The sequence below is a fragment of the Phoca vitulina genome, unplaced genomic scaffold (genome assembly GCF_004348235.1).
Source record: "Phoca vitulina isolate PV1807 unplaced genomic scaffold, GSC_HSeal_1.0 scaffold65, whole genome shotgun sequence".
Lineage (NCBI taxonomy): Eukaryota > Metazoa > Chordata > Mammalia > Carnivora > Phocidae > Phoca > Phoca vitulina.
This window is the reverse complement of record NW_022589768.1, coordinates 3,999,294-4,012,988: the sequence shown is the minus strand read 5'-3', so window position 1 is coordinate 4,012,988 and position 13,695 is coordinate 3,999,294. Positions and strand designations below refer to the sequence as shown.

Sequence of the window (13,695 nt, the reverse complement as noted above, 5' to 3'; positions counted from 1 at the left end):
CACCGCGCCACCCTCTTCTTGGCTGGCTCCTCGTCCTGTACCGCCGTGGACGCCCCCCAGCCCTCTCCTCCTCTGCCCACCGTCTCTCCATCACGACCTTGCCCTATCTCCAGTCCGACTTCTGCTGAGCCCCACACGCATAGACTTAACTGCCTTCTCCCCACTCCACTCACCGCCTCAAGCTTGACATGTGGATTCTTGACCTTGACGCCCCAGCCCCGCTCCTGACCTGCTCTGCCCCCAGGCTTCCCCACATCTACTGGGTGCTTACGCCAGAGACCAAAGCAGTGCTCCAATCCCCCCCGCCCCTGAGCCCACATCTAGTCCCTGTGAAGTCCTGGCGAACCCATCTCCCGCCCCGTGGAATCCGCCCACTCTGCTCCCTCTCCTCTGCCACCTTCTTAGGCTTGGACAGCACCTCGGACGGTCGCCCGGACCCAGGCACCTTGCCCCTGCTCCAGTTCTTGTCCCCTGTCTCTCCAGCTCCACAGAGCACAGGGGTCATCTTCCTAAAACTTAAGGCGGAGTGTGTCACATCCCTGGTGAAACCCTTCAATCCTACTGATCTCAGTCTCTCAAACACTCCAGCGGCTCCTTCCCACTCTCGGCTGTACAGCTGCCCCTCCCTCCATCTGGAACGTTCCGTTCCCATTCTTCACACGAGGCAGCGGCTTCAACGTCTCTGAGCCGCACGCTCTGAAGTCCGCCTCAGCCCTTGCTTTGTTCCCTCAGGGCACGGAGCCCAACCTGCAGGTCATTCCGTTTGTGACTCCGTTTACAGTCAGGTGCAGGGCGGAGACAAGTGGAATCTGTCTCCTTCACTAAAATGTAAATTCCGGGGGAAGAGGGGCCATGTCTGACTTACTCATTATTGATTACATGTTGAAACCATGGTATTTCGGATATACCAGCTTCAAACACATTAAAACTTATTTCACCTGTTTCTTTTTGCCTTTTTAATGTGGACATGAGAACGTGAAAAATTCCACACGTGGCGCTGACATTTCCATTGGGCTGGCTGGTCTGGCTGGCAAGGATCGGGGAGAGGCGGATGATGATAGGTTGACACAGCCCTGCATTAGAATGAAACGTCTGAGGTGCTCAGCAACATACAGGGGCATGGGCCACATGCTCAGGGTACCCAGAAGACAGGCCGGTCAGGCTAGGTATGCCAAACGAATGAGGCTGAAGGCACAGATCATTGCTACTGAGCCGGATGCTCGCAAGTAGCTTCCGTCTACCGTCCGACACGTGTGCACATGTGAAGACCAACACTGGGAAGACAGAGGATGTGTTTCAACACGGTCGGGGAGCAAGTATCCTAACGCCCATGCCAACCCTAGCAGCTTCCCAGGCCACTTTGAAGGAACACACAGTCTAGATATTCTTGTCTGCACATGACTCAATGTCCCCCATCCCCTCCCCTCCCCTTCTTAAAGAATTAGGCTCATCTAGAGAGAGGGCTTTGTTGTGACTTGGTCTCTCTGGCCAGCTCGACTCTGGGCCGCCGACGGGCTGTCGCCACGCTGCCTCTGCCCTCAGGTCAGCGCAGAAACGTTCATCCCTCCAAGAGATTATCTGCTCCCATGGAGCAAGGAAACCCACTTCTCACAGAGGTTAATAAACTTACAGATCTCATTACTCAAAGAGGTCATGCTGGCAAGAATTTTAATGCATTTTTGAGAAAGCGTCTGGAAGAATTATTAAAACAGAACAATGACTGGCCCCTCGGAGGAGTGAGGGCAGAACGGGGACTGATGGGGATGGAGCAGGCTCCCCTCCTCCTCCCGCATGGCGTCCCCCAGCTGCGGATGGCACAGCACTCGGGGTCCGGCCCACCCCATCTCTGTATGCCCACCGTCGGGGTCTGGGACCACTTGCCTCTGCTCCCGCTCCCAGGTCCCTTGGCGTGCTGCTGAGCTTTCTAGCTCTGGCGACTGGCACCTCCACAAACTCCTGCTCTTGGACCTCCACCTGGGCCCTCGAGGTTACTCGCCAGTGAGTAACTCCCTGCCCCAACCTCCACCACCAGATGCACCAAACCATTCATTTCTTCCTGACCTACCCCCGGTCCTCAGGTCAGTTCTTTAGCTCACGCTGAGAAGGAAGAGCCAGCCCAGCCAGCTCCTCATTCCCCTTCCCCCACAGCCTCAGAACACCTCCATTCTGGCACCTTGCCTGGCCTCGGAAGACGACCCTCTGGGCACCCTGGAGGCCCATTCCTCCCCGGAGGCTCTGGCCTCTCACTTTCTCTAGTATCGTCAGTCTCCTTCTTTTCTTTGCCCTCAGCTCCCAACATGCTCAATTTATGAGACAAGGTCAACCCTCCTTCCACCCTGACTCACCCGCCAGCTCACCTTCATCTTTAGCGAGACTGTCTACTCCTCACCACATACCCACTCCCTGACAGGCCTTAAATGGGTTGGAGCTTTACACTGGGCTAGAGCTCCCCTAAAATCCATCCATGCCCTAACATCCGCCCCACACTGCGGTATTTGGGGTGCACCTTGGGTCCCCACCTTTCTCCAAGCTTTCTGAGGCCTTGGCCCCAAGAGCAGCCACCCACTCTGCCTCCTCTCCTCTGGCTCCCATGACGTCTCTCACCTCTGCTTTTCTCAGACTCTTCTGGCCTCTGTCTCATCCACTGGCTTCTTCTCAACCCCTCAACTGTCACCCCTACCCAGAGCTGCACTGTCATCTTCCTGACCTGTCCTCTCCTTGGGAGACCGAATCCAGAGGTGATGGCTCCCAGATCCATACCTCTGGCTCTATTCTGACTGCGGAGTGCCAGAGCCGAATCTCCACTTACAGAGGCCACCCCATGGAAGATCCACCACAGAAGGAAATTCATCAGATCCACCCAAAACTAAGCTCTCCTAACTGCGCCCCCCCAAAAAACTGCACCTCCCCTTACGATCCCAGCCTCAACCAATGGCACCAGCCACACAGTCGAGAAACATCTGACAGGGCTGGCAACCCGGCCTCTTCCTGTCCCTCATCCCAGCGAGCAAGAGCTGCGGGTCCACTGGCCACGTGTCTTGCCCGGGGGATGTGGCCCGGGAAGTGCATCTGAAGAACATGGGTTTTGGGCGCCTGGGTGGCTCAGTTGGTTAAGCGACTGCCTTCGGCTCAGGTCATGATCCTGGAGTCCCGGGATCGAGTCCCGCATCGGGCTCCCTGCTCGGCAGGGAGTCTGCTTCTCCCTCTGACCTTCCCCCCTCTCATGTGCTCTCTCTCTCTCACTCTCTCAAATAAATGAATAAATAAAACCTTTAAAAAAAAAATGATCTGAAGAACATGGGTTTTGCTCCCAGACTCAGGCTGGCTTCCCAAACTCTGCCCCTTCCTGTGGGAACCTGCGCAGATCACCGAGTCTCTCCAGGCCAGTTTCCCCAACCACAAAAGTGGGGGCTGTGAGAGTTAAGTGAGATGCTGAACAGACACAGTAACCCCCATCTGCTAATGTCTCGTGAAGTGATGGCTTCATCTGTGTCCGAATTTAGTGACATTATAGGACAGACTCGCCAGCCCTCCCAGCGGGGTAGGAGGCTCCAGCGGGGGCTGGACATGTATCGTCTGTTTTCTTGTAGTTCCAGTATTCCCGGAGGCTGCCTCGGCTCCCTCACTGAACAGGGCGAGGTTTACACCATGGACACCTGTGCGTGTCTTCTGCCCCCCTCTGCCCCCGGCACGGTCCGCTAACTCTCCACGCTGCCCTCCCCCCACAACTGCCTCTGGAAGAACTTTCTTGCTCCCAGTATTACTCTCGTCTTCAAGCCCAAAAATGTTCTCTCCCGGCCTGCAGACTGAAGTCCAAACTCCCGGGTAGACAGCACGCGTCCGCCTCCCACCCTGTCTTTTCCTGCTCCCCGAGCTCACCGCCTGCCGCTGCCCCAGCCAGGCCTCACTCTTCGGTCCCAGCACCGCCTGCTCCCCACCCTGCAGCCTCACCTCGGGGGGGCTCCCTGCACCCACAGGACTCAGTCCCAGCACCGCGGTGCAGAGGCCCATATCTTCCCGACCTTCTGTGCTCCTGAGCCGGCCGTGCACCTCCCTCACCTCCCTGCCCACTACTCACAGCTGAGGCACATCAAAATGTGCGTTTCCTTGGGGCGCCTGGGTGGCTCAGTCATTACGCATCTGCCTTCGGCTCAGGTCATGATCCTGGGGTCCTGGGATCGAGCCCCACATCGGGCTCCCTGCTCCGTGGGAAGCCTGCTTCTCCCTCTCCCTCTCCCCCTGCTTGTGTTCCCTCTCTTGCTGTCTGTCAAAAAATAAATAAAATCTCTAAAAAAAAAATGTGCGTTTCCTCGACTCCTCACAACAACCCTATGACCTCAGCACTATTATTGTTCCCATTTCACAGATGAGGACATTGAAGTTCAGAGGAGGTCAGTGTTTTGCTCCAGGTCGCGCAGCCAGGTGGACGGGAAGCCAGGACTAAGTCCGGGGTCTCTGTGCTCAAGCTCCATGCTTCACTTCCCGTGGGCCTGGGCTCTGTGTCTAAATGTCTCCCTCCCACCCCGCCCAAACTCCTCATCTGCCTGGGAAACTCCTACGCATCCTTCAAGACCCGGTTTGAAGGTCACCTCCTTCAAGAAGCCTTCTCACACCTCTTACAGAAGAAAGCACTTTAGCCTTGTTCCTATTTCAACAACAGGGTCTGTCCCACTGCCCTCATGACCTGCTCACCATCCTTCTCCCTCAGGAGGGCAGGGACCCTGTTCTACAGCCTCTGTCCTCCTGGTGCCTGGCCCAGAGATGGCGCTCAACGGCCAGGTGGTGGTCATTGGTCAGAGGCTCAAGAAAGGTACAGGAGCTGAGAAAGAGATGAGGGGTGATGAGAAAGGAGTTCGGACCCCTAGGAGCGGGTGAGGGCCATGAAATGCAAGGCCCTGAAACCTACTGGTACACAGTCCACACAGCCCCTGGCCCCATAGTCCCCGGGGCTGATCCATGAGATAATGTCTGTTTGGAGTCCACCTTCCCCACTGGACTGTAAGCCTCAGGGGGCCACAGACACAGATGGTCTCTTGAATTTCTTTTTTTAATATTTTATTTATTTATTTGACAGAAAGAGTGAGAGAGACAGCGAGAGAGGGAACACAAGCAGGGGGAGTGGGAGAGGGAGAAGCAAACTCCCTGCTGAGCAGGGAGCCTGATGCGGGGCTCAATCCCAGGACCCCGGGATCATGACCTGAGCTGAAGGCAGATGCTTAACGACTGAGCCACCCAGGCGCCCCGGTCTCTTGAATTTCTTGAATGAGTGAATAAATATATGAATAATCAAATGAAGGGTTCTCTGACCAGCAACATAAATCCTTAGTCTGATGCCCAGAACGGGGAGAAACCCCTCATCTTGTCATCCACACTTACACCTCCCCATGAAAATCACTGGTCGGCAGACGTGGGCGGGCTCTCCTGACCTTCCCCATCTACCGACCAGTGACCGCCCTGCACCCAGACCACCGGAGAGGCTTCGTGCTATGAGCAAGGCTGCAGAGGGCAAACTTCATGTTGTCAGGGCCGCCCGATGACAGGCAGCCGACTCTGGCACTGCTCGGGACTGGGAGCAAGCAGCTAAGGACCGAGGTGGGGGTGGGGGGATGCCCAAGAGGATCCAAGATGAGGGAAGGGACATCCCTGACCACATATTCCAAAAGGTTCCTCAGGGCTCACCGGCCAAACCCCACCCAACGCAGAAACGATGGCGATAACAATGACAAGGATGATAAACCTGGCCACCATGTATTGAGTACTTATGTGCGGGGCACTGTGCTAAATGCTTTATACACACCTCTCCTTGCTCAGTCACCTCGTTGTGCGTTTAACAGATGAAGAAAGTGATGTCAGAGAGAGAAAATGACTGGTTCAAGCACACACAGCCGCGGGGCTGGGTTTGTACTTTACTTAACCATCCTCCTGGCCCCCCTGACCAGTGGCCCTCCGTGACCAGGACAGGAGCCACTGGGTGAGACGGCCAGTTCTCTCTTCAGTCACTCGGAGGCGTCAGAGAGTTCTTCCTCAAACTGCAGAAGCTGAGATCAGCCTCGAAGCCAGCTCTATGGGAGCTCCTCTTCCAGCCCTTTGGAGCCTCCCAGAACAGGCTCCATTCCTCTTCCCCATGAGGACCTTCCCAGTCCCCTCCTTCCCCAGGGCAGCAGAAGTCAAAGCAATTCTCCTTCCCTCCATGTACTCGAACAACTGCATTAAAAGCTTTCCCAATTAAAGATCCCAGAAGGAGTCCAGTGCCCAGACAGCAGGGTCTGTGATATTCCTCACTAATTGGGTCCCTGTGGATACCCCCGACCCAATAATCCACAGACGAGAGTACCCCCTAGAGCCAGGGGACAAAGAACCTCAGCCGTCCTAACTTGTGACCTCCCCAGGGCAAGGCAAAAAGAAAGGGGCCTGCCAGAGCCCCTCCCTCAGCTGGGAGACGCCTGTGTACCGAGAGTTTCTTAATGCACACCTCTCAGGCTAACCACCTTGGCTGGCCACGGTCCCCAAGTCCCCAGAGCAACAATGACAGGACTATCAACCGGGCTTGTGAATAAAAATGGGTTTTTTTCCCTTAAATCTCTCTAGTCGTTGACAAATGTCTAAATGTGTTCCCCATAAGCATATTTTTATTCTAACAAGCTAATTTGAAATATAATTTAAATAAATTCTCCCCGAACGATACCATATGACGAACAGCGCCCGGCGGCAGAACTGCTGGAAACTTCGTGGCGGTTTAGCGGAGGCTCCCAACCTGCCACTTCCCACGCGAGCGAGCGCACCCCGCTCAGAAACGGGCCCAGGATGCCGGTGCTCACCTCCAAACCCAGAAACGCTGCACCATATCTAGAAATGCAGACACACTGGGGAAACAAAGTCTAACTCTCAAGATCTAGAAGAGCAGGACTTGGCGCCTGAGATTTCTAATATTCTGAAAAATGCTTTTTCTCTATTGTAAATCTGTTTTTGGACTGCTGTTCACGTTTGTTTGTTTGTTTTTAATATTGTTAAAAAAATTATCGAAGCCTAATTGACATACAATGTCATAGGAGGTTCGTGTTCACTCCAGAAAGGTGGAGTAAAGTTTTTCTTTTCCAGTGCTTCCTGTCCCCACTCCATGGACCAAAGGGAAGAAGTCTTTTTCCAAAGGTTTTAGATGCCTCTGCTGGCTGAGCTGACACATCACAGGATTTATCCAGGTTTTGTCTGTGTGTGTGTGTGTGTGTGTGTGTGTGTGTGTGTGTTTTAATTGCCTGACAACGAAAGCAGGGAATATAATGTCCTTCCCATATGTATGTCCCTGCCAACCCCACTGCCAAGGGAATTCTCCGAAGGAGGGGCTGTGGTACCCAGCAGTCAAAGGGCTTGGAAGCAGAAGAGGCGCTCAGGGGTGGGCACGGGTTCTTTCTGCTTGCAGAGAACCTTCTCGTCCAGGTCTGAAAGAAGAATCACTCTGCCCTGATATTTCCAAACAAGCAGAAACAATTTGAGCAGCTGGGTCCCAGTCCACCAACCACCCTTAGCAACAACGATGAATCCTTGATGTTCTTACCAAGATTCACTAAGGAGCAGTGACTCACCCAAAATTACACAGTCGCCGCAAATTACCCAATGTTAATTGTGATGCTGCTTTCTCTACCGTTTCTTTCCCCTGGTAATTCATTTAGAGCAACCGATTGCTTTAAGGAATTGTCAAAATGTCTTTTTTTTTTTTCCAAAAAACCCTGCCTTGTTCTAGAGGGCATTCAAACAAGTTTACAAAGATGTATAAAATGTAGCAAAACGACAACTTAGAAGTAGGTGTGGATTTAAAGGCTGACGTATATTTAGAGTTACTGGCATGGAAAGATGTCCACTCAAGGTATTTTAAGTCGCAAAACTTATGTTACAAAACAGATGTAGGATATGATTCCATTTTGTTAAAAATACATTTGTTCCAGGTAGACCTACATCTAGACACACAGACGCAGATACACGGGAAGAAGTCTGCAAAGACAGACATCTGATTGCTGACGGAGGTCATCCCTGAGACGTGGGATGACAAGTAATTTTCACTTCTTCTTTATGCTGTTATGTTTTAGTATGAACATGTAGCATTTTCATAATTAGAAAAAAGCAAAGCTATTTTCATTTTGTTAAAAAGAAAAAAAAAAGAAATGGTAGATGAGCAAGAGTGAAGGCAAACAAGGGCAGGCACGTAAGATGGAGCAAGGAATAAAGGTGATGGATGAGGTCTGAAAATTTGCTACGCGTGAGCACACATTTAACTCTAAGATCCCCAGGAGCCACTACAGAAAAGAAAGTTAATGATTTACACAAATCACAACGTCCGCCTGACAAAAACAAACCACCTGCTCAGCTCTGAGTCCTCCTTCAAGGGACTGTGCGGGAGCAGTCAATGTGCCCTTGACTCGATCGTCAAACCCTCAAGGGTAAGGGGTTTCAGGGCTGTTTCCAACAAGAATGATGGCATCTCCCCAAAGTAAAAGTCAACCCAAAGAGTATTCACTCATTTCTATTCATTCATTCATTCATTCATGCCATACATACCTATTAGTGCCCCTCCCCACATTCCAAACACTGTTTTTTTCCAACTCCGGCGCAGAAGGTGAACACTAAGGGCTGCCTACATAATGAGGGTGATCCTTAATGCTAACACCCTCCTGGCGCTCCCTACAGCATACTGGGGCATCTGTCCTACGTGCCCCAAATAGGCTGGCACTGCCTCTGACCCCCTTTGGATGACAAGATTTTGTTTGAACTCACACACAAAGCTGGTACTTCTCTATGTGGCTTATCTCCGCTTTGAAAATACCAACTCCATAAGGGCAGGAATGACCTAGTAGGTCTGCTCATCCCGCACCCCCAACAGACCCTCCAAATGCCTTACAGATGAACAGACAGAACGAACCTTAGGAAGTGAAGTTTCAAAAACCCAGGACAGGACCAAGAAAGACAAGTTCCCTCAATGTACCTGAGAGACAACATCTGTTTTAGTCAACACGAACCCCAGAGCAAAGCCCATACCTTGCAGGAGGAATGGAAAATTCGAGGGGAAGGAATGAACAGCACCAGAAAGCTATCCAGTATAGATTACCGAAAGAAGGCCCAAGGTGTCAGATAACCACGATCGTGCCCGCCGCACACTGCAACGTAATCTTTGGCTGGACAAAATAAATGAGTGTAAACTGAAGCCAAACAGAACCACAGCAGATCTCGTTTGTAAACACTGGCAAAATCGGCTAAAAGTCACAACAGCAGGCAAGCCGGCTTCTCTGTTACCTTTTGCGGGCGGGGAAAAAGATAATTTATAACCCCAATGCTCGGATGACAGCTGACAGCCCGAAAATTAACCCAAGTCATAATAAAAGCTAAATGGCTTGCTTTAGCATTAAAAGAAAATTGCATCCAAATGTGACTTCTTTCTCTCTTGGCCCTTGCATCCCTCAATTAAGCAAGCTATATAAAAGGTAATCCAAAAATTATCACAACTTCTAGGTCAGCATCCAAGCAAGGCCACCCACCACAGTCAAGCATTGACTCAATCAAAAAATCCCGGGGGCCTACTAGGTGCCAGTCACTGTGATAGGTGTTGAGAGACGCTGGTGAAAAAGCTAAGGCTCTATCCTTGGGGGATGTTACCGGCGAAGACAGATTATAAATAGGAAACAAAGCCCAAATGACTGCCGGTGCGCCATGGTGAGCACGTGCAGACAAAAAGGCGTGGCTACGTTAGCAAGCGATGGCGGTGCTCAGGAAAGACTCTGCAGGTGACCCTGATGTCGGAATTGGAAGCATGAGAAGGAGGAAGGTATTTGCAGAGTACCTGCGAGAGCACCCCAAGCAGAGGGAAGAGCAAGTTCAAAGATCCCCAGGCAGAGCAAGAACAGAAATGAGGCTCGCATTAGCAGAAGGCAGTGAGGGACGGCCAGAGTGACAGGGAAGCTGGGGATGAGGCGCAGGCCAGCCCCCTGTGGCTGAAGGGTGTTCAAGGAAGACGGTGACGTGATCTGATCTGCGATTTTAAAAGCCAGTCACCTGGGCTCCTGTGTGGAGAACGGACTGGAGATACCCAGGGTGGAAGCTGGGGGACCTGTTAGGACGTTGGTCCACGAAGGAGGCAGCAGTGGCCAGGACCAGAGTGGGAGCTATGATCGTGAGGACAGGTGGACACCAGATAATATTCTAGAGGTGGAACCATGAGACCCACTGATAGCGTGGATGTGGAGGGCAAGGGAGAGGAGAAGCAAGGACCACTCTTGGCAAGTGGGTGGACGGTGGGGCCACGGACTGGGATGGCGAAGACGAAGGGAAGGAGAGAGCTGGAAGGGGTATCAAGAGCTCCATTCAGGGACTAGAGTTGGAAGCCCCCAGAAGGGCTGTGTTGGAAATAAAAACATGGGAGTCACCAGTAGGGGTGGGGTCGGAGGGTGGATAACACTATAGGAAGAGAGTGTTGAGGGCACAAAGGAAGCCGGTCCAGTCCCTACGTAGCCCCATAATCCAGAGGTCAGAGGAGCAAGAGTGGGGAGACTGAAGAGGAACCATCAGGAAGGGGAGCAGAAAACCAGGGGAGTGTGGTGGCCAGAAGCTGGAGGGCGGTGGGAGCATGGGGGGTGAGGGAGTTGTTCCAGGGAGGAGGGCGTGGCCACTGGTGAGGAACACGGCCAAGGGGCTAACACAAGGACAGAGACCTGGCAGCACTCTGGTTACCAGGGACCCCGCAGTTGGGGTGGGTCTGCAGAGCGTGGAGGGTAAGGAATGGTAGGAGAAGAAAGCCAATGGAGAGAGTGGGTTTGGGACATATTTTCTGAGATGTTTTCAGGTGAAGGGGAGCAAAGAAGCAAGAGAGAGATGACAGAAGCGAAAGCTACGCTCTCCAATATGGCAGCCACTACCCACATATGGCTATTTCAATTTCAATTAAATTAAAAATTCAGGTCCTCGGTCACACTAGACACATGCAGCTGGGGGCAGCTGTCCTGGGCCACGCAGACACAGCACATTCCCATCAGTGTGGAAAGGTCTACTGGCCAGCACTGAACCAAAGCCCGCGTGTATACGGATGAGATAGACCCTGGAGGGAGGTGGCCTGACGAGGCGAGAGGGGACGGGATGGACAGTCCTGGGTGGGGGACCAGAGGAGGGCCTGGCCAGCCGCTGAGACAGGTGGCAAGAAAGCCACCAGGGCAGCCGCCCGCGGGACTGCAGGCGGCAGGGACATGAGGCTTTCCTCGGTCTGCAGCTCCGGCTTCACTCGTCAGTGAAGGTGTGTGCGGGGAAAGGAGACAGGGCTGAGGACAGAAGGTAGGAAACAGAGGCCTCGGACAGAGAAAACACAAACTTACTGGGGAAACCACACGCTTAAATGCAAAACACTTCACAGAAGAGAAGCGGAAACAGTAAATGTCTGAAAGAGGAAAAGCATCTTAAGTGAGGAAAAAGTAAACTCAGATTTGTTTTTCCCATAATTCTTGGCCACATCTGCAAAGTCGAGCCGTAGCAGGGCCACAGGACCACAGGGAGGTTCTCTACTGACCGCCCTTTTGTTCCCCCCCCCCCCACCCCATCCTACTCAACTCTCGGAAAGGATGACATTGGTTCTATTTTCGGTGAAAATGGCTCCCTCCACCCTCCTCTGTCTGAACTGCTTATCCAGCCTTAGCTCCATCTCAATTTACAGCCATGGTTTGTAGGCCCACACACATTACAGAAGAAGTGGACAGATCGAAACTGACGGAAGTCGGCAGGAGTTACAAACCAGCCCTCACCTGCAAGAAGTGAGTTAAGACATGTACTGAATGATGTTCAAAGTCCAGGAAAGTCATGTTCCACTTCAACACGATCCCCAAGATACCTCCTCCCTGTTGCTCCACAAACAAAAATTACCTCCTGACATTTTCTTTAAGCTTTCATGAGTAAACATTTTCATTTCCACAGAACTATTTGATCTCAACCAGAGTTTCAATATTTGTTTCTGATCACGCAAGTGTGTTGAGTTGGTTTTGTGCGTGCTGCCTGAGGGGGGGAGGGACAGAGAGAGTTAAAATTACCAGATCCCTTTTATCTTCCATCTTGAGACCTACATTTACCAACTCCTTTTCCCCACTGTACATCTTTTTTTTTTTTAAGTATGAAATCTGAGAACCTCAAAGGTTCCCGCTGCACAAAGAGCAGCCCTTTCATAGTCTACCAAGAGATCACTGGAAATGTTACAGAAAACCTGCTTCCCCAGCAGTGCCCCTCTGGCATAATCACCCCCAGTTTCTCCATGTGTGAAATCTGGATTGGCACCGATGTCTTGAGCAAATCTCTTGGCCCCTTTCTCTCCCCTCTGTCCTGTTCATGGAGTTCTGGAGCCCTCCCACTTCCCTTCATTGAAATTCCTCTCCTCCTGCCTCTGGTCCCTCCCAACACCTTGCAGACCCCACAGATAACGTTCACTGGGTAAGAGGACTCCAGAAACTCACCTGGAGTGAGGTGCCATAGAGCCACTGAAAGTGGGAGCTGATCAGGCCACCAGGACAGTCTCGCCCCTTTCCACTCCCCCCCAACCCCATACAGAAAAGCACCACCTCTAAACCCAGCCAGCAGAAGTCTCAGGGTCGTAAGAAGGACTGTTTGAAGGGCGCTAAGCGCAACAGCAGGGGACACAGAGATTCAGGAACTCTGGTTCGCTGACCCACACCCCCACACCCCCACACCCCCGTGGTCGCTGCCAGGCTGTGGCTTCCCCTCTGCGGATGCACGAAATGTCCTTCTACAAACACTCATCAGCTGCCCAACCTGGGGACAGTCACCGAACCACTTAAGGCATCAGTTTCCTCATCTGTAAAATGGGCGTAATAACTGCTCCCGGAATAAGGAGGACGCAGCTCACCATGTGCTCCCGCCGGGTGAGCAGATGTAAGGAGTTAATCGCGTCAGCACAGCGGCTCCCTGACTCACAGCGCCTACTGCTCACAGAGACGCCAAGGAGAAATCAATCCTGCTTTTTAAATCACTTTATACACTCACAAGCATTCGTCACTCGGACAGAGTATTTCAACTTTTCCCCCGAGCATCTCACTCGGTCGTATCGAAGGCTGGAGCCTCACCCCGGCTCCTTCCAGACTTCATCCCCCTCATCCTCTCAAAGCAGTCAAAGTCCACTCTTCCCACCTCGGGGCGGGGGGGGGGGGGTCCGGTTTATTTCGTTTTTTCCCTTCACAGGAAAACTTCTATTTCCATTCTGCTCGTGATAAACCCAGTCGGGGGGGACGACAAACTGCTGCCCACACTCACACACAGGCCCGGGAGTGATCGCGCCCGGCCCGGTCGGAGGCGCAGGGCCACGAGCGCGGGGCCGAAAGTCCGCGCCCAGGCCGGGGGGCCCTGCGGGGGACGGGGCGGAGGGCGCGGGCTCGGCGGCCCCCGGGCTGGCAGACGCCGGCCGCGCGCTCGCCCCCGGCCCCCGGCCCCCGGCCCCCGGTGCGGGCAGACGGAGCGAGGGGCAGAGGGCGCCGGCCCCCCGGGGGCTCCGAGCCAGGGGCGCCGGCTCACTCACCCCATCTCCGGCGCTGCTCCGGCGGCCGCTCCGACGGGCCCTCTGGCGCTCGCTCCCCGCGCGGCACATGCGGCGGCCCGTGCGCGCCCGGCTCAGCCCCGGCGCCGCTCCATTCCGCGGGGCTGCGCGGCTGCCGCTGCTGTTGGCGC

General features: G+C 53.4%; 1 protein-coding gene across 7 annotated transcripts in view; it reads right to left on the bottom strand.

Annotated features, from left to right (window-relative positions):
- The window catches only part of HOMER2 (homer scaffold protein 2), a 114,648-nt gene that overhangs the window by 72,846 nt on the left and 28,107 nt on the right, over positions 1–13,695 (bottom strand). The window contains exon 1 of one of the 7 annotated variants that reach the window (XM_032392004.1): positions 13,547–13,667. The exons of the other annotated variants lie outside the window; for them this stretch is intronic. Coding sequence (XP_032247895.1) covers positions 13,547–13,551 — 5 coding nt within the window. The 5' untranslated portion in view covers positions 13,552–13,667. Of the gene's footprint in view, positions 1–13,546; positions 13,668–13,695 lie in introns of those variants that run through there. 7 annotated transcript variants of the gene reach the window in all.